The sequence below is a fragment of the Corvus hawaiiensis genome, chromosome 2, assembly GCF_020740725.1.
Source record: "Corvus hawaiiensis isolate bCorHaw1 chromosome 2, bCorHaw1.pri.cur, whole genome shotgun sequence".
NCBI classification, from domain to species: Eukaryota; Metazoa; Chordata; class Aves; order Passeriformes; family Corvidae; genus Corvus; species Corvus hawaiiensis.
The window spans coordinates 52607920-52627763 of record NC_063214.1 but is presented as its reverse complement, the minus strand read 5'-3'; the positions used below and the strand labels follow the sequence as shown (position 1 = coordinate 52627763).

Genomic DNA, 19844 nt, shown 5'->3' with positions numbered 1-19844 from the left:
CAAGAGCAGAAATAACATCAATTTTGGAAATAAGGTTTTTGATCCAGTGGGTTAGTGCAGGTCTAATAGCTCTTCCTGACAGCACAGCAGGTTTCTGAATGTTTAAGGCAGATATTGGTTTCCCGAAATTATGTGATGGGGGTGCCAAGGGTGGGAGTAGTCTTTTGCAGCCCTGTATACCTATCTGTTGGCATACCTTCTTAGAGAGAAGCCATCACAGCTTTATTTAAGGCTGTTTTGTGAAAGTAATATCCGAAGAAGAGATGACTGGAAAAATCATGCTCAGTCCTGCTGCTTAAGTTTCAGATGACATTTTAAAAAAATCATTTCTAGTCTATGCTCACTTACCTGCTGAGTGAGGATTGCAGGTTGGACCAATTTGGGACCAGCATTAAAAATCTTACTACTTGTGAGAGCTATAACTACTTTAAATCTTGGTTTAATTCCGGAACTGGGGGGGAATCAGTGTTACTACAATGACAGCCGAGGTGATGCTGAGAGCACGTCTCCCCGCTGGCCGCCCTTCTCCATCCTTCCGCTGGCGAGACGTGCCGCCGGGGCAGGAGAAGCAGCGGCCGCTGGTACTGCACGTCCCGCAGGAGCAGGCACCGGGGCCGGGATCGGGGCCGGGATCGGGGCCGTGCTGCCGCCCCGCGGCTGTGCCGGGGCTGCCGCGCCCTCCCGGCTCCGGGCGCTCCTTCCCCCTTCGGTTTCTGTTTTGCTCCGCTCGGCTGAGCTGCGTCAGGGGCGCGGCGAGCGGGCGGTGCGCGATCTGCCGGCCGGGCCTGGGGGCTCGAGGGGCTGCCTGCGGCCCAGCGTGCTGCAGCGAGCCGCCCTCCCTGCTCCTGCTCCTCAAGGCCTGCCTTAACTTGGTTTCACTCAGGAAAAAAGCCAAACAAAACCCAACCCCAACAACATAACCCAATTGTTTTGTGATGTGCAGAAAAATTTTTCTACTAGGAAAGCCAGTCCATTGCAGAACAAGAGGAGTATGTAGCAGGCAGCAAATACCTTTCATTTCATTGTCCTGGCTTTTTTTTTTTTTTCTCCTTCTTCTTCTTCCTCCTCCTTCTCCTTCTTCTTCCTTCTTCTTCTTCTCCCTTCTTCTTCTTCTTCTTCTTCTTCCTTCTTCTTCTTTTTTTTTTTTTTCCCCCAATGATTACATTTGGATTCCATTTTATCTCTAGTGGAATCTTGAAAACTCTACAGGGCGTCTTTCTCCGTTTCTTTTTTACACCAGACCATTACAGGTTTTTACGCCAGGGTTTTCCTTAGACACAACTCTAAGCTTCGTTTCCATTGCAAAAAGCTGAGTTAGGAATACTAAACAACTCAAGAGTTCGCTTGGAAGCAAGAAATAAAAGTAGTGGGAAGATAAACTACTCCCTCACAGTCGTCGTGGGCAAACGGCAACTGGGAGGGGTGTAATTGCTACCTTTTTGTTTTTCCACTGCGAGGTTATTTGTGTGTCTCCAGCTGCCTCGCAGCCCGCCTTCGTCTAGGATGCTTTTGTCGAGCCAGCTGGGATTCTTTAACTTGCTGCTGATAGCGTTTAGAAGCTGAGTTAAGAGTCCTAAAGTAGCTCCCTACTCAGCCTCCTCTGTTAAACTAGTGCAGCTGCTTTTCAGGCACCCCGAACGCTGGGAGGGAAGTGATTTCCTTCAGAACTGAGAGGGGAGAAGCGTGAGCCCTGATGCTTCAAAGGGAAAATGTTACTTCACCCCCATAAGCTGAACGGCACTGTGGAAGTATTAACCAGAAACTCTGGGCCATTTGAGGCAGAGGCTGAGTGTGGCTTGGTCACTGAAGTACCACTGGTGTGCTGCAAAAATGACTGTAGTCTGAGAAGCCTGGGTGTCTTCAGGGCTTTTTTAGGGCTTTTGTGCAGTCCTTAAATAAATATGACCTTTTAAAAGCATTTTAATTGTTTATGGAGCTGGCCTGCCAATGAGAGGCAAGACACAGATAGTTTGTAGTTGAGGAGAGCAGGTATTGCTGGGCAGGAAGGCTTTAATGAAACAAGGGGAGAGAATCTTGGTTTTCCTCCATCAAAGACAGTGTGTGTGGCAGCTTCCCTGTTCTTTTCGGTGATGATAGTGCCAGGTGTTTACTTCTGACAGGTAGGGTGGCAAGTGTAGCATCTTCAAAATCTTTGGATGCTCTGCTCTTCAGCTAGGACTTAATGTAGCTTTAAGTCGTGACACAGCCACCTTTGTGAGGCTGTTCCTGCATTCATGCCTTTGGTTGGCGAGGAAGTGTCTCAGTTGTGTAATGTTCTTATGAGCTTGTATGATTTTCACTTCTAGGGAAAGAAAATACCCCAGGAATTTGGTGATGGGGAAATTCCAAAATTTGATGGAGCAGGTTACGACAAAGACCTGATCGAAGCTCTTGAAAGAGACATTGTATCAAGGAATCCAAGCATTCATTGGTATGAGGATTTTCTCAACTCAAGTGTTTTTGCTAGTGTGGAAAAGGAGCAAAATTACCCGTCTTAAACTCCTAAAATAGGGAGACAACATAATCTTCTACAAATAGGCAAAAATGAGATATTTTGCTTTAACAGTTTATTAATTTGATTAAAGTTAGGCTTTTGTTGCTAATTGATAATATGTGTAGTACATCTATTACAGGTACTGCTGAAATGAGCATATGCTCCAGAGATCTTTAAAGATACTGCTTTGGTCTTCACATTGTCCAAAACAATTTTTAATTAAGCAGCTCTGGGTAACTTGAGTTGAAAATAATTTTTTCCCTGTCTTCCAAAAGTGGATTCAATTTTAGGTCGCAGTATTATAGTAGTGCTCTCATGAGGCATATGCTTGCATGCAAAAAGAAATGCTACTAAGTGAAAAGCTTTTCTATTTTTCTTGTATAAAAATAGAAGAAATACAGTTGTATGAGAATCTTGTACAAGTTTCTTCATCTTGCACAGGGATGACATCGCGGATTTGGAAGAAGCCAAGAAATTATTAAGAGAAGCTGTTGTTCTTCCAATGTGGATGCCTGATTTTTTCAAAGGGATCAGAAGACCTTGGAAGGTGAGAATTTATGTGGTGTTGTAGTAAATGGCATGCTGTGTGTGTCTCCTGCTGTGATGTGTGGATGCCTGCAGCAGAAAGCTAAAAAGGTAAATGGGAGAGATCATGAATATGTTCATTGAATCCTCTTATAATGATTCATGTAAAAGGCACTGAAAAAAAAAGCTGGAAGTGTATGTGGCCCTTACAGTAAACAGTATTTTCGGTTTATTTACTCGCAGCTTGTCAATATTATAATACTTCCTATATGTCAGTCTGTAGATGTGAGCATGCAGGTTATATTGACTGAAGCAGAAATGCTTAATAGACAGCTCTGCATAGGATTATGGTGGCCAGTTGTCATCAATTCCCAGAAGAAAGCAGTCCTTGGACTGTTTTGTTCCAAATGTTTCAACTGTCTCTTGCTCAGACTGCAAGCTGCAGCCTGGATGGTACAAGGAAGCAAGGAAAGAGGAGGCCAGTCTGGTGATTTAACTTTGCAGTTACATTTGCAGCTGGGTATAGTTGCAGCTGGAGTGAGAAGTTCAGAGTAGAAGAAGGAGTTGCAAGCGGGGCAATAGGAAGGATATAGGACTGAACTAGGCTGATTGACCAGAAGTGAGTCCAATCTGGGCCTTGCTTAGAGCTAAGAAGGAAGAGGAGGGAGGAGTTTGGCAGGCATTTCTGTAAACAGCAAACAAAATTATCTTGCTTCTGATGTGGGATGGATTGACACTTGTTTGGGGAATAACTAGTCACAACACAAGGCCTTTTTGGTTGCTGGGGAAAAGAGACTATTGCAAATTGTCTGTTATTCTGAGTGTGGAAGGCGGTGGCATGTGTGGGGAATGCTGTGTACGTGAGTAGTTTCCTATTTAGTACTCTGGTTCAGCAGCATGTGTCGGATCTTGCTCTACTAACACTTGTCCCGTCTTTCCCTGATTGGTGCTTGTGCTTCCCTGGCTTGTACTTAGGTCAGACCCAGCAGAAGCTGGGAGATTGCTGCTTGAGAGCTGTTCAGGGAGGTTTTAGTGAGTTGCGGGGAGGGAACCCAAACCTAGTGCAAACCTAGCCCCAGGCTATCGGGCCTTTGGAGTTCAGAGTGCTTGTGGTCAGTACCAGTGGCCTTGTGGTTAACCTTAAGGTTAACTGAGCTGTCATCTTGGACAGAGCCTAGATGTTGTGGGTTACATGTGCAGGGTGAAATTTTAGTATATTTTGAACAGCTGAATCTCTCTCTTTTCTTCTTGGCTTAGAGGAAGTTGATCCATACTCTTAGTATAGACCATGGGGGCCGCATCTGTTTAGTGCTCAAAAACTTCTAATAGAGTAAAGATCTGCTCTGCTTTTTTTTCAGCTGTTACCATGCATAGAGGATGTAGTGGCCATCTGTCTTTAAGGCAGGTATCTCAGCAGACTGCAGAAAATGTGAAAATTGCCACTGGCCTTGTCTCCAAGTGTTGTGGTAATGGATAAAGGAGCAATAGCTTGGTCCTTTAAAGAGTTACAATCTCCATCTCTTTGCGTTACACTACTTTTCCTACTGCACAGTGTCACCTCTGAAAACCAGGTGCTTGTAGACATGGAAAAAAAAATTCTATTATTATTTCCTCTCTTCAGTCTGAAATGCAAATTGATTTCTGACAAGGCTATGAAGAGTCTTCATTGTTAGCCTTTTCCCTGGTGACTTGTGAAGCTGTAACTCTCATGAATTTATTTTTCACACAGAACAGCATGTATTTTCCCTACTGTTGACCTCTGACTGTGCTGTAAGGATGAGAAGTATTGAAGAGAAGGCTGTTTCTTGCAGTAATCAGTGTAGCAGCAGGCATTTGTTGAGCCTAGGAATTCAGGACATAATTCAGGGAAAAAGGCAGCCAGAGCTGGTTTTGGATGTTCAGACTCCCCTGAGAACAATTCCCAAGACAGCCCTCACAGTTTGTGCCTGTATTCAGAGGACGGTGCCTTGTCTGAAGGAGCCAGCTGTCTTCCCTGATTCAACACAGGTGCTATGTAGTTGCAGCCACGGGTTTCTGAGTGGCCATGGGTTTGCTCTTTCTGTTTCTCTGAACTGTTTTGTGCCAAGAAGGCCCGGTTGCTCACTGTGCTTCCCACTGCTCTGCTAGTGATTGTTACAACAACAAGAAGTAACCCTGCAGTGATTTCATCAAAACACTTACTCCCTGCGGTGCATTTCAGCTTCTTATTGGAATACTTTGGATTAACAGAGCCTTAGAGGAAGAATAAAGAAGTCTTTGTGTTTGTCAAGGATTTTAAATAGTAAGTGGCAGCCTCCTAGTTTGCAGAAAGAGCAACTTGATCCTCTGTGTTTCTGTTTGCAGCCATGCACATCTTGTTTTGCTGTGAACTTAAGTTATATATATATATATTTTTTTTAAACTGGTATTTCTGTTGTCTCTCTCCCCAGAGAGCTTGATTTTCCCCTGGCTTTACACCTGGTGTGGCTGCTTTGCACCTGTGTTATGCACATGTATAGTGCCACCAGTATCATGTGCAAGGTAGCACTTCCTGTAATACTTAGCAGGAGGTGCAAAGCGACAGGCTTCAATTTTGGTGGTGAACAGCATGTGTACCTGAAGCCAGGATTTGACCTTCCAGAATAATGGAGAATTGAACCAGTATCCAAAAAATGTCATTACTTCCCGGTATCCCCAGGTCCTGCACTAAACACAGTTTATCAAACACATACTTTGAATATGATTCAAATTGAGATGAAGCTTTTTTTAAAGTATTAAATGAACACATTTGAAGCTCAGAGAGAACACTAAGTCATCTCTGACCTGCATATTACCGGCTGAGTAATTTTCACCCAGTCACTCCAGGGCTGTATTTGCAAAATTGTTTTAATATCAGTATAACTGTGCAGCATCTCAAATCTGAACGTCTGAGTGTTCACGGGGAGAAAAGAGAGTCCATTTACTTTTTATGCTTGCTGCTCTGGAGCTTAGGAAACCTTGAGCAGCCTGAGGAGTGACTTTGGACTGTTAGCTGTAGAGATGGCATGTGAACATTTCTGACTTAATTTACCGATGAATGTATGTTGAGCTTGCATTAGCTAAGTATTAAATGGCAATAAAGGTATTAAGAGTTAATGGAAAATGAAGTACAGAGAGGCTATTGCTTTTGAATGGTACATTTTTGAATAATTGCATTCCCGGTTGATTTGTTTTTATAGATCTCTTCCATGTCATTCTTTGTGCTTTTTGAAGTAAATTTTTGTGAGGAACAGATGAAATCTAATTTTCTCTATGGCTTGCATTTAACAGATATTTTATTGCTGTGGCATTTTATGTAAGTTATTAATTGCAAAGCACATTATGATGTGCAATTCTAACTCTAGCTAATTTGATTAGCCTTGCAATACAGTAGTTTTAGGAAACTCTTGTTAGCATGTAATAAGATCTTGCAGTTGGGAGGGGAAAAAAACCCCAAGCTGCTTGATCATTACATTTTCACTGATTTGCTTAAAATCCCAGGACCCTATTCTAGTACTGTGCAGAACATGGACCGATGTTTTGTCCTTCTCCAGCGCTGCTGCTGAAAGATGGCTGTATTTAGCAGTATTACCAAGAGCAATTAACCCATCTCAGTGATACAATCTTAACATGGGTTCTGAGAGCACTGTGTGTAAAGACAAAAACCTGTTCGTGTAATGATGGGTAAATGTGCTGAGCTTCAGATATGTGCTCCTTTCTTTCAGAGACCACAGATGGAAAGATAGTCTGATGATGTGGATACCAACCTGGGACTTAACAACTGTTTCTAGTTTAAAGCTTTCTGAAAAATCGGAAGTTCGGATTAGGCTTTTGTGGGGCTAAGCAGTAGTGCACATGAGCCACAGTTGCTTATCTGTAAAATTGGAATAGCAGTGCAGTCCAGTTTTCCAACAGCATGATGAGGATGGTGTTTCATCCAGGAATTGCTAAGATGCAGTAGCATGCAGTATTCATAGGAATATTGAGATAGGGAGATTAAGCAAAAACCAAACTGATGTATTCAGTGAATGCTCTCATGCAAATGTAAACATCAACCAGATTCAAAGGTATTGTCACAATGTTTTGGGAAGATGTTCTTCTGTAGAAAATTGCTCTACTGAGGGAACACAACTTCCTGAGAAAGTATTTTGGTTTCTGTGGAACTTTCTTCATGAAGGGACCTTTGTTTCGAAAAAAGAATTTACTGTCTTCATCTGCCTGTGCAGCCCCTTGTGATCTGGGAAAAGCCTATGTTCAAGTCTAGACTCTGTTTGATTCTGAGACAGGCTGTAAGTCTCTTGTCCATTTCCTAGGTGTTAGGTGCTGCTTAAGTTACTGGCTTTTGTGGTTCTGACTCCAGTGGAGTGGTAAGAAGAAATGGCAGAACACTTCCACACTGTCCTCGACAGCAGGATACTTGTCTTCTGTTTTCCACTGATCAGGATTACATTATTAATTTAAATCCAGACCTTGGCTCATATTGAGATGTTGTGTAGACTACCAATAGAAAAGTTTTCTTAATTTGTTATTCATTACCTTTGTTCTCACGTTTCAGGGTGTGCTGATGGTTGGTCCTCCTGGCACTGGCAAAACAATGCTAGCAAAAGCTGTTGCTACAGAATGTGGGACGACATTCTTCAATGTGTCTTCCTCTACACTGACGTCTAAATACAGAGGCGAGTCTGAGAAGCTGGTCCGCCTCTTATTTGAAATGGTATGTCCTTGATGGTGAGATCTGGGGCTCATTAAGGTGAGAAAGGACAGTATTCTTGGTTTCCTGCCCTTCCGGTAGCATGTTGGAAGCATGGAATTCATTGAACTGACACCCCCTCAGCCAATTAGAAAAACATAATCCTTGTGTTTCCAGATGTGGTATGTTATTGAGGACTAAGAAGGAAATGGTTTGTCACCTGTGTTTAGGATAGCATTTTCCAGGCTAAATAGAGAATTGCGACCTTAACAGAAATTCAGTACTTGTTTGGTTATGGGATAACAATGGAAGGGGTTTGGAACAGTTATTCTGGAAGCAATACATGTTTTAGGTCTGTTTCTGTTCTGAATGATGGTCACAAGCCTCTCAGTGAAGCTGTGGCTGCAGTATGTGAAGGACATGTCCATGTGGACTATACCTCTGGGAGCCTCGCTGCACTCCTGTAACACTCACAGCTAAAACCCTTCTCTCTTGAGATCACTGAGCTCGCTTCTGTCACTTACGCTTAATACTCACCAGCCCAAAACCTGGACATGAAAACTGCCTGTATTGTGTCAAGAAGACTCCTACTGTGGTAGTGTTTCTTTTCCCCTTTGCAATACTATTTGCTGGGGAAAGCCAACCAACAATTGTACCCAAGGAGTACAATTTAAAGTGTGTAAACCTCAGCATATGACAGACAGTTTATAAATCAATGTCTTGAATTCCTCCCTTGTGACAGGCAAGGAAGATATGTACGTAGTATGTCTAGCAGGGCTGGGTTGTGCACTGATGAGGGCCTGTGCTTGCTGAGCAGCCTTAGTAGTGATGTTTTCATTTGAATAAAGGCACGGTTTTATGCGCCAACAACAATCTTCATTGACGAGATAGATTCCATCTGCAGCCGCAGAGGCACGTCTGATGAACACGAGGCCAGTCGCAGAGTCAAGTCAGAGCTGCTCGTGCAAATGGATGGTAACAAGGGCTTAGATCTGGGTTTGGGGCTGGGATGCTGTTTCTTTACGGGTGGGAGCGTAAGAACGTGAGCCATCTGGAAAACCTGGCTTTATGGATAGGGGAAAAATGAGGCAGAACTTGAGATTAGTGTATTTTTTGAGTGTTCAACAGCAGATAATTGAAAAGGGTGTTCTGCTTTATTTTTTCTAAAATGGCTATTTTTAGGGTGACTTGAAAACCCATATTAAAGAGACACAGACTCCAGGAGAAGTAGATAATGGAAATTTGTGCAGTTTAATGCAGGTATTTAATTTGTATTCAGTTTAAACAAAATTCTGCCCTTTGCTAGAGTTTCCAACTGTGGAACCACATCGTGAGATCTGCTTTTGCTGTATTCTATGGTGGCGGCTAATATTACCTTTTTAAGTCAGATGTAGTACCTGTTTTGTACAGGGATACATGATGAGCATGGCCATCTGAGGAGTAGTATATGGTGTAGAGGTTTGATAACCACCTTTATACTGCAGCTATTATAAACTGCTGTATAAACTACTGTATATAAACTGCTATTTAAAATGTTCTCAGATTTCCAGATTTGGTGTGGTAGGCTCAGGACAGGAAACCTTTTGATCCAAAATGTTAGTTTCTTTGCAGTCCTCATTTAGTAAGCTGAGTGACTCCTATTTCTTCTATGACCAGACTCGACAGAGATAGCACTGTCAGTGGGACAAGTAGGGCTATACTCACATATGGCTGTGTTATTTGCACTGTGAAAGAAAGCTCTCCCCTGACTCAGCAAAAGAATGAACTGTCCCTCTCTCTGTGATAATGATGGTCTTGTGACACCTAGCTATGGGAAGTTTGGAAAGGGACACAGGACTATAGAGAGCTGTTGTTTAGCTTTGTCCAGGCTATGTTTGTCTGTGCAGTGTTTCTCAGCAAGCATCTCAATCAATAAGAGCTCTGGAGTAAAATTGCTCTGAACTGTTACGCTTGCAGGGGTAGGTGGTGCTCTGGAAAATGATGACCCTTCCAAGATGGTTATGGTATTATCTGCTACAAATTTTCCCTGGGATATTGACGAAGCTCTCCGACGGAGACTGGAGAAGAGGATTTATATACCTTTGCCCACAGGTATGTTTGATAAGACCATTTTCCTTTCCTCTCTTTACAAGATGAGTTTAGGATTACTGCAGGACTGTTGCGTTTGTGAGGAATCCTGATGGTTTTATGATGAGCAGTGTAATTCAGAGGTTAATCATTTGTCTGGATTGCTTTATTTTTAAAGAGAGTGAGAGAAAGAGAAATATTGCTTGCTCAGGGGCTTAAAAGCAAAGAGCTGTGGCATTTCAATGCAAGCCATTGATGGGTTCTTATATTTTGAAAGAGAGTTAGTTTTAATGAGCCTGGAATTATTTTAAATGTTTAACAGTCAGTCCTTGAGTGATCATCAAAGGCAGCCTTTGGACACGTTCACAAATACTGCAAATGCACTCCATGCCCTTGCAGACAAATGCAAAGAAGTGGATCCATGAATTTTCACTTAGAGGCTTAGTTCATTGCAAATCACTGCTTGCTTGCGTTTATTACTGTGCTTCCAGTCACTCAGAATGCAGCAGGCTGATTGCTTTCCTGCCCTAAGACATCACAGCTTGTATTGTCTTTCCTAGCTGTCATTCACCTGTCCTATTAATTTTGAGATTCCTATCACTTGAAGTTTGCATAGGTTCGTTTCTTCTTGGTGCAGTGGATGCCTCATCTCCCTGCATGAGCACTCAAGGTAACAAGATGCATGTCCATGGTGACAGCAGCTGTGATTGAGTTTAGCAGGTCTAAGGACACTTAATAGTTCTACAGCTTGTCTTTGCAGCTTACAGGCAGTAACAGCTCCTAACAGGATGCCTGTCTTTATGACCAATTAGTTTAAAATCCTATCAGCTCTTCCTCTTGTTTCTAATTAAACCAGATTGTTTTTTAACACAGTGTATTATACCCTGGACAACACAGGAGATGTGATCTGGTTTTATTTACAGTCTGAGGTTCTGTTGTATATATTCTGCAAGTAAGAATGTTGTGCTATTCTGGGCAAGTCTGGGTGATGCATTTTTAACTGTGCTGTGTGATTTGATGTAGTCAGGCATTTTAACTGAATAAGTGCTTTGATAGCATATATATACCTGTATATTATGGAATTTGATGCAAGCATATATTGTGTAGTGTTTTATTTTCAAAATGCTGCACAGATTTGCTTAGCCCCACAGCAACAATTAGAAGAATGTTCTCTGATGCAGGATACTCTCTGCAGGTATGCTGTGTGTACATTGTGCTCTCTAAATAATAAATCCCCATTTTATAGCTAGTGCCAGTTGTGTGTAATGGGTAACTCTGTGCTCTTGACAGTTCTGCAAAGCACACAAAACCTGCAGCTTTAGACGAGCTTTCTATTTTCTTTTGTATTTCTCCTTCCCCAAAAGTTTTAAAAAAATAATTAGGGACATCAATAAGTGAAACATAATGTGTTTTATTGGACATTTCTTTAAGACATTTAGCCTTTCCTACTGCTACTTCTTCTGTTGTGGTTGTCTTTTTTTACAGGTCATAAAAATTGATCACTTGAGGATAAAGATGCTGAGCTGGTGTATTTTTTCTGTACAGTGAAAGCCAGGAAACCAGTCATCCTCTCCTTTACCACCCTTGTGCAGAGTAACACAGAGGCCTAAACTGTCAAATGTGAATTCCTTCTTACAAGCTTAGGCTGCTTAACATATGTACCCAAATGCACATATGCACATGCCCTCTGCAAGAGAAATAGTTAATTGACGGCGTAAGTGCTCATTTACACAGCTGGTTATCACTCTGTGTGTACTGCATCTGGGTAGGAAAGTGAGATACTGGGACATTTGTATCATAAATATATTAATATATGTTTATTGTATTAATGTGTCTGTTTTCTATCAAGCTTCAGCAGATTCCTTGGGTCCCAACTGGATAAACCACTTAAACATATGCTTGAAGTTCAGCCTTAGTTGTTAAGGGGTTTGTGCTGTCTGAAGCTCTTTTAATAGAATCCTTATTGTAGTTGTTGTAATGAAACTGCATGAATTATATGCAGTCAAACCCTTGAACAGAGAGTGGATCCAAAGGGATGTGAGAAGAAACAGACATTTGTAGGATTGTGCTCTTGTGCTCTTGGGTAATATGTGACCCAATGCTTTATCACCTGAGACATAACAGATTTTTTAATGACAGATCACTTTGACAAATACCTCTTGACCATGCTATTTTAATATACTGCATTTAACCAAATTCTTCACTGTATTTGATTGCACACTTCACTATGACTTGTTCTCTCTCTTTTCTTATATTGAACTCTTTTCTTCATACTTGTCACTGAAAATCTAAGTTGTGTTTATATCTTTTTATAATGTAACTCTTGCAAGTCCTTAAGCAAGTATTTTAATGTTCTAGCAAAAGGCAGAGCAGAACTACTTAAGATTAATCTTCGGGAAGTAGAACTAGATCCTGATATCAGCCTTGAAGAAATTGCTGAGAAGATTGAAGGCTATTCTGGTGCTGACATCACTAATGTTTGCAGGTATCTCATTGCCCTTAATTTGCAAATAGAACTGCATGGAAAGTCATCATTTGCACTATATGATAAAAGGCAATACCCACTACAGCTGAAGCCATGCTCACAGTGTATGTGTTTGAGGCCCAAATCTATTTACTGTATTCATGTTTTACTGTCATGTGGAGTGGTCTAAAGACCATGAAATCTTTCTGTGAGATGTGATTTTCTTGGATCTGAAGTGAAAAAAATTATCTGAGCAAATCTCATGTTACAATTGGCTGCATTTACTGTAGTTGTCTGCTTTTGTTAATGTAGTGCAAAGCAGATTGTTACTGGTTTTTTTAATCCCATTAGTTTAGGAGCTAGAATTCTGTAATCCAAAAAATTCCTTTCACAGAATACTTCTTTGGGACCTCTATATGCTGGATGTTTGGACAGCCACCAGTGCAGCACAGTCTTGGTGTCTACCTGAATCTCCTAGGTGAACGGGTGATATAGATAGTTTATAATATTAGTATTTAATTTATTTCCATCCTGTTCCCGCAATTTGTTTCATTTTTGACAAGTAAGGCTTTTCTCGTTAAGGACAGGTATATGAAGAAACTTATCTGAAGGAAGTCTGTGTCCCTTAAGAATCCTGTCAAGAGAAATTGATCCTGTAGAAGAGCATTGCTTGGGAATCTTATTTTTTCCCCCTGCTGCTTTTCTGAAAATGTGAAGTCCTTCCACAGATTTGAAAACTTGGTGTGTGTCATGTAGTAGTGAAATTACCTGTTCTCCCTAAGGCTTGTGTTATGCCTTGCTGGGAAAAACCTGGGGAAAGAGAAAATGTAATTTCAGACTGCCTGTGGGCCACAGTGTGAGAAAATGAACAGTGTTTTTCATGCCAATGGGCCAGGCTGGCAGGATCTGAGCTGGGGAGGAGTCGTGGAGCAGGCAGAGCATGAGGAGCCACAGGCACCGATGGCCTCAGCACGCATGCATCATCTCACATGTGGTGCTGTGTCTGATGCCTCCTGCTCTGCCCTCCACAGATCCAGGTGCTATGGACAAGCAGGCAGCGAGCTGGGCTGCACTCTGAACACTCACTTACTGTCCTTTGGGGCTGCACTGCAGGGAGGAAGTTGAAGTCTAAAAGGAACGGGGTGTAAAAATCCAGACTACTTAAAAAAAAAAGTCTTTGAGTGCGGTTTGTCTCCCACCCTGCCCTTTCCTGCTCTAAAGTTGTAAAATTTCATCTCCATGAATCATTGTAAAAGGTTTTCAGTTTTATAGTTTTAATTATCTCTGCACATTTACCATATGCTTAAATGGGTTTTGGTGCCAATGCATTCTTTATGTTGAATTAATGTAGTGATCTGGGAACATGGAAGCTACGAAAGATGTGAACTGCATCTTCTATGGTAAATAAATGCTCTCTTAAGTGTTCTGCCAGTGGTTTCTAGCAAGGGTATACAATCAAAATTCATAGGCTTACAGCACATTCTGCTAGCAATTAGCTCCCATGCATTGTCCTGTATTTCCAGGGATGCATCTTTAATGGCAATGAGAAGACGTATTAATGGCTTAACTCCAGAAGAGATTCGTGCACTTTCTAAAGAAGAGCTTCAGATGCCGGTTACCAAGGGGGACTTTGAGCTGGCTCTGAAGAAAATCTCCAAATCTGTTTCTGCTGCAGACCTGGAGAAGTATGAAAAATGGATGGCGGAGTTTGGATCTGCTTAATCTCAGTGACAGCTTTCCTTTGCTGGAGTTTTATGGTTTTTGTTGTTCTCACTTGCAAAATGAGTTAGAAATCTTTTTAAAGGTTTAATAAAAGGTCTGACTCTGCCCTCATCCCACCCCTTTCTGGTGACAGGATCTTTTAAGCTCTTTGCCTTTAAAGGGAATGAACACAATAATGAGCTGATATTGTAAAAGATATTTTATCTCTGAAATAGAAAAATAAGACAAACAGGAAGGGAAAAATCATACTTCTGAGGGTAGGATTTTTATTTTTCAAATGAAGAGCAGTGTTACTTAACTTCCTCCTAGTCCTTTTTCATGGCTGGAGTCAATAAATCAGCTGGGGGATGTGACTCCAGAGAAACAGACAAGGGCTTGCTGTACCCCCTGCTCTTAAGTGCTGCTTCTGCCTCCCTTGAATGTGGCATCCAAGTTATTATTCTTTCTCTCTGTGCTCGGATATTCGGAGCAAAGCTTGTGGATTAATTGGCATTACACAGAGGAAATGAGGATCAGTTTTCCATCAAGATGTGGGCCTGACTCTCCTCTCATGAACGCCTATTTGGAATTGATGTCTGTTCAGACTTATCAGTGTTACTTGCAATGACTTCTGATGGAAATGAGAGGGAAAGAAAAAGGCATGGATTGTTCTCAGTCCGGTTTATGCTTGTTCTCTGAACATAGTTTGAACCTGTTTGACCAGTAGGCACTTTGACTTAGGTTATAACTTGCACTTTTATGCTTATATATCATCCTGTGCTTTGTCTGTGCTATCTAAATGTAATTGTTACTACTATCATTATTTTAGTACTAAGAGTTTAATACAGTAAAGATGCTAATATCAAGGCTGCATTTAAAACACAAGACTGTCCTTAAAACAAGTGGCTGTGAACTTCCACTTCTGATTAGATATGAACTTTTTCCTAGCATTACTAGGCAATGGGACTTGTACCTGTTTATGTTGTAGAACTGTTCATGGTTAATTTTTTTTTGTGAGGATTTCTTAAAAGTGTATAATTATTACTGGTTTAGTAATATTTAGAAAATAATCTGTATGATCTTATTTATGTTTTAACTGTTTCTTCCCTTCTCTCATACAAGTCCAGTGATGAGAAGGGTTGAGTTCTAAACTAACATTCTCTCTAGAGTATACCTGTAACACTGACTATATGAGCTTTTCACAGACTCAGCCTGCGAGTCTGGCATATGAGGGTTTCCTGTGGAAATGTGAAGGAGTGGTCAAATGACAAGATTTACAGAGAAATATGCAAGCTCTCAAGTTTTTGGTGATGTTGTGATCTAGGGCATAAGTATCATGGTGGATGTGAATGGCCGTGCAGCTTGGTAGGTATTCAACCCTTCAGCTCTCTGCTGAGACTCCTAGTGGCATAGACAGATGTGATGAACTGGAGTAAGAAACATGGCACCTCCTCTTCAATGGGAATATGTCCTTATTTGCTCCTTTTTGTTAGTTCTTGGAAGTTCCCAATAATGTCAGTAATTCAGCACACTGGTCTCTTGGGCCGTGACATAGTAACCACTAAGGCAAAATCACATACTTATTTTGGTCAGGGAAGTGGTAAAATCATCATCCCTTGAAGTGTTTAAAAAATGTATAGATGTGGCACTTGGGGACATGGTTTAGCAGTGAACGTGTTAGTGCTGGGTTAATGGTCAGATGTGATGATCTGAGAGGTCTTTTCCAACCTTAATGATCTATGATTCCTCTTGGGGAATAACTGGATCTTTTTAGAGAGAAAGCTCTGAAAATATTGTTATGGACTGTAATTTCTTCCTTATTGAAGCTGTAGGCTGCTGCAGTTGTTCTTTGTTTGTTTTAACTGCAGTAGAAATTAGTAAAGCTACACAAATCTTTTGTGGCCAGTGCCAGATTAGCACTACAGGGTCACTCACTAAAGAGGCTACTGCTGCCCAAGGGGCTTAATCTACACAACCAAGATGTAGAAGGGAGTTGACATGAATGCCAGTAACAACCCTACTCAGCTGCCCAAGAGCAGTACTGGGATTCAGCAGTTGCTGCTTAGTAGGGTCTAAGTACCAGTTTGCTCAGTTTCACATTGCAAGCAGCAGTGACCTTCCTACTGATGAAAGCACAGCACTTGATGAAAATGTCAGTCTTTGATGAACCTTCTACCTTAAGGCATTAAACTTCCCTCTTGGCTGTTAAGCAAAATTCACTGTACTGGGCATTCCCTTTAGTAGGAATTATTCAGGTGCTGCAGTCTTATTCTCTAAAGGTCATGGTTTCTACCCCAGAAATGTTTTTACTGTACAGGTCCATTCATCCTTTACAGCTGCAGAACAGAAAAGTGAAAAGTTTTCAGGCAGTAGATGTTTGTGGTGGTTGTGCCCCAGCATTACTGCCATGACTGGAGCCCTGCTAGATCAGGCACCCCAGAAGACTGAGACCATCCCTTCCCTGCTGAGACCTTTCAGGAAAGGGAGCTGTCCTTGTGTGCTGACACTTTCATCTTTACCAAGTCATGCTGGCACACTCACGTAGGTGGGCTTGGAGACTGGGTTATTAACTCTGGGGGAGCCAGCATTGGATGCAGCTAGGAGCAACCCAGGAAGGAAGTGCAGCCAACAGTGGCAGCAGCTCAAGGCCCAAAGGATGAGCTTACTGCTCAAAGTAAGACCAGTTCACGTCCCACTGGTAGAAACCCTTGTGTAAGGATATTGGAATCCTTAGAGAGCACTGTACAAGCATGTCACAGCCTGCTGTGACACTGCGTTCAGCCTGCACCTCTTTGTGTATGGAGATGCTCCACACACGCGGGGGTACACACACACAATAGGTGGTGTTCAGTAGTTGTACCTAGATTACATCAAAAACATGTTTTAAAGCTGTGTTTACATGTTTTCTAAACATCTGTGAAGGCCCTCTTGGGTGGCACTGTTAATTTTTGTAAAATATGCAGTCTGGTTGTATGAAGTAATAAATGTGCGCATAGAGTCTGTCTGTCTCACTTGAGTGGGGCTGTGAGTGCTTTGCTGTTAACTGCTTCCAAAGGCTGCCATACAATGCAGATCTCTTCAGCGTGTCATGGTGCTTTTGGACTCACCAAAGTCCTGGATGGAGAGCAGTTAAAGCAGAGTCTGGGGTTTTGGATGAAGCTGCCAGCAATGCTCTCTCTCTAAATTGGCCTTTTGTTGCTACAAGCTATAAAATGGGAGAACACTCCAATGCCCAGCAAATGGAAGGAGGGTGGGGGAGAGGAGAGGGGACGCCCCAGCAGATGTTCAGTGTTAGCACCTGATTCAGACCTCAGAGAGCCAGGCAGCCTTTTTTATTACTTGCCCCCAGGCTGAAAGTATAATCAGGCTCCAGAGAAGCTGTATCATCAGCTACCTGCTAACCAGGAGACTTTCAAGAGCAAAACTTCTATTAGGAAGGAGCTTTCAAACTTGGAAAGAGACCCCGTGTCTCCTGGGACTGAGTTGATTATTTGAATTTTCTCACTAACTTCCTTATGAAAGAATGGAGTTTCCAGTGTTTCATAATGCCTCAAACATGAAAGAGTGAGCAAGGGAAATGCTGATCAGGGGAATTCAGAAGAGGTCAAATCCTTGCATAGAAAGTTCAGCTCACCCCAGTTTAAAAGAGACTGGAATAGCAAAGGTGCACTGACTTGTTCTGATCATGGGGAAGATGAAAGAGCTTCTGTGCTGTAAAGAACTCCTCCATCAAATGAGCAAAGACTTCATGGTACAATCCAGGCATGAGGAGGTGGAAGGAGACAAAGAAATAGTGATCTTTTTTTGGTCTGTTACTGGAAGAAGCCACCCTGAATCAGATTGTGTATTGAGATGTTTTTTCAGAGCTTTAGTGACAGATAAGTACATGATGAACATGCAGGTGACACTGTGCTGCTGGGGAGCAGGCAGGGAGCCTGGGAGTGCTAAAGCTACATGCTGGTGTAAAGTGGGTGTCAGCATCACGGCAGCAGCCCACCAGGCAGCATTGTGGTGCAGAGTGGAGCCAAGATGGACAGGAGTAATCTCAGTCATGCTCTGATGGAATAAAGCAGACTGCATAAAGCCACCCATGCTAGTGGTAGCAAAGGCAGGGGGATGGTGCAGTTCAGAGGATGTCTCACATGGTCATTTCCCTGCTCCTGTTAAGTGTTTCACTGGAGCTCTGTGCAAAAGCTTGGCTGTTACTGCCAATCCCTCAGTCACCCGTGTTCAGAGCCCAGCTACCACATGTGCCACAGCTAGCAGAGCTGCAGAAGCAAGTGGTGGTCCTGCATCCCACAGCACAGGGACATTTGACCCTCTCTGCCTTCTGAGCCTGCCTGGTTTTGTGTGCTGGTTGTGACCTGTTCTTGTGACCCACTTACCGCATACATGGTGCTTCAGTACCTCTAATAGAGGAGTTTCTTTTGTGCAGTACAGAGCTGCCTTTTGTTCAGCTAAAGTGCCATGCTTCTACACATGTCTGCATGTAGGTGTCTTGGAAACATTCAGGCAATTTTCATCTTCTTTAGAAGGCCCCAACTAGCATTAAAAGCAGATGGATGAAATGTCTTGGCTAGCCTGGTTGCCCAATGCAAGAAAACTTACCTCAGCAGCCAAGGAGGTGCCACAAGGAAAGTTCTGGCTTTGTTATGAAGAGTCAAAGCGTGGGGATATTCCCATTCCTACTGCACAGGCAGAGTTAGGGTTGTATCGTGTCCAAGCTCTGTTTCCTGGCTTTTGTGTATTTGTGGTTTCTTTGCTGCAGTAGGAACAGTTTTCTCAGAGTTAGGAGGAAGCCATGGGGTATTTGTTCAGTGGCTGGGTTAGGATTGTGGAGATCCCATGATCGGTTGGTACATGAAGCAGCTGAACCCATTCCCAGGATGCTTACTTTTGGAGAAACTCATCGTGCATCCTGCCTGACTGTCTGGCTGTACAGTAAGCAGGGTAGCTTTGTGCAAACTCAAATATAATACTTAGAATATTTGTTTGGCAAAGAGAGAAATTCTTACTGCCAGTTTGCAACTGTGTTGCTCTCATTTGTAAGCAGCCCCTTGCATGTGTTGTTTAACTGAGGTAAAAGAAAATGTCTTGGAATTGAGAGTTTTTTGAACTTGACTTTGGAGAGCAAGAAAGGTAAAAAAGTACTTGCCTAGAGGAAGCTACAAGAGTAGTCAAGAGAGCTGAGAGCTGCAATTTCTTCTTTTCGTGGCTCTCTTTTTTGTCTAGCAGTTGCACTGCTGGGCTGTGCTTTCTGTTTCCAATTTGTTTTGAAATAATTACCATTGTTTATCTGCCTCTCAGACAGCCTTTGCAGATGATTTGGTTCCACAGAGCCCTCTTCTGCTTGGCGGTTGATGTTCTGGTGCGGCGTGCTGTGTGACATCTGACTGAACGGGCTGATGGCGTGAGCTCTTCCCTGTGAAGGAAAGGTCACCCAAATGGTGAAGGTGAGAGGAACCGCGCTGAATACCAATCGGACTGGCGGGAGCAGAAACCATAGCAACTCTGCACAGGGTGTATAAATACAAGCAAAAGGAAAAGGGAATACCCTCCAGGAGATGCCGACAACACCGCAATGTGCATATCCATAGAAGTGTGGGTCTGTGTGTCACCAGTGAGGAGAATGTATGTGAGAGGGCAGAAGTGGCTCAAAGGAAGCCAATTGCAGGCACTGCCGACAGATTTCATCACCCAGCCTTGCTGCTTCAAAACACACCAATGTCCAGGGGCCAATTTGTTACTGCTGCTACAAAAGCTGCCTTTTAGATAATCAAATTGGACTTCCAAAAAGCTTGCTGCCCATCTTGAAATGTCTTCAAACTTTGGCATGTGGTGGGACTGGAGTTGTGTTTGGAGGGTGAGAAGAACAAGGCAGTGTTAATAGTGGTGTGTTTCTGTAG

The 19844-nt window shown here is 42.5% G+C and overlaps 1 protein-coding gene across 2 annotated transcripts in view; it reads left to right on the top strand.

Moving 5' to 3' along the window:
• The window catches only part of KATNAL1 (katanin catalytic subunit A1 like 1), a 39625-nt gene extending 22679 nt beyond the window's left edge, over nt 1-16946 (top strand). For both annotated transcript variants that reach the window (XM_048294999.1, XM_048294998.1), the window contains exons 5-11: nt 2307-2431; nt 2936-3041; nt 7572-7730; nt 8555-8681; nt 9663-9797; nt 12132-12258; nt 13761-16946. In XM_048294999.1, coding sequence (XP_048150956.1) covers nt 2307-2431; nt 2936-3041; nt 7572-7730; nt 8555-8681; nt 9663-9797; nt 12132-12258; nt 13761-13959 — 978 coding nt within the window. In that variant the 3' untranslated portion in view covers nt 13960-16946. The remainder of the gene's footprint in view (nt 1-2306; nt 2432-2935; nt 3042-7571; nt 7731-8554; nt 8682-9662; nt 9798-12131; nt 12259-13760) is intronic.
• The last annotated feature ends 2898 nt before the right edge of the window (nt 16947-19844 follow it).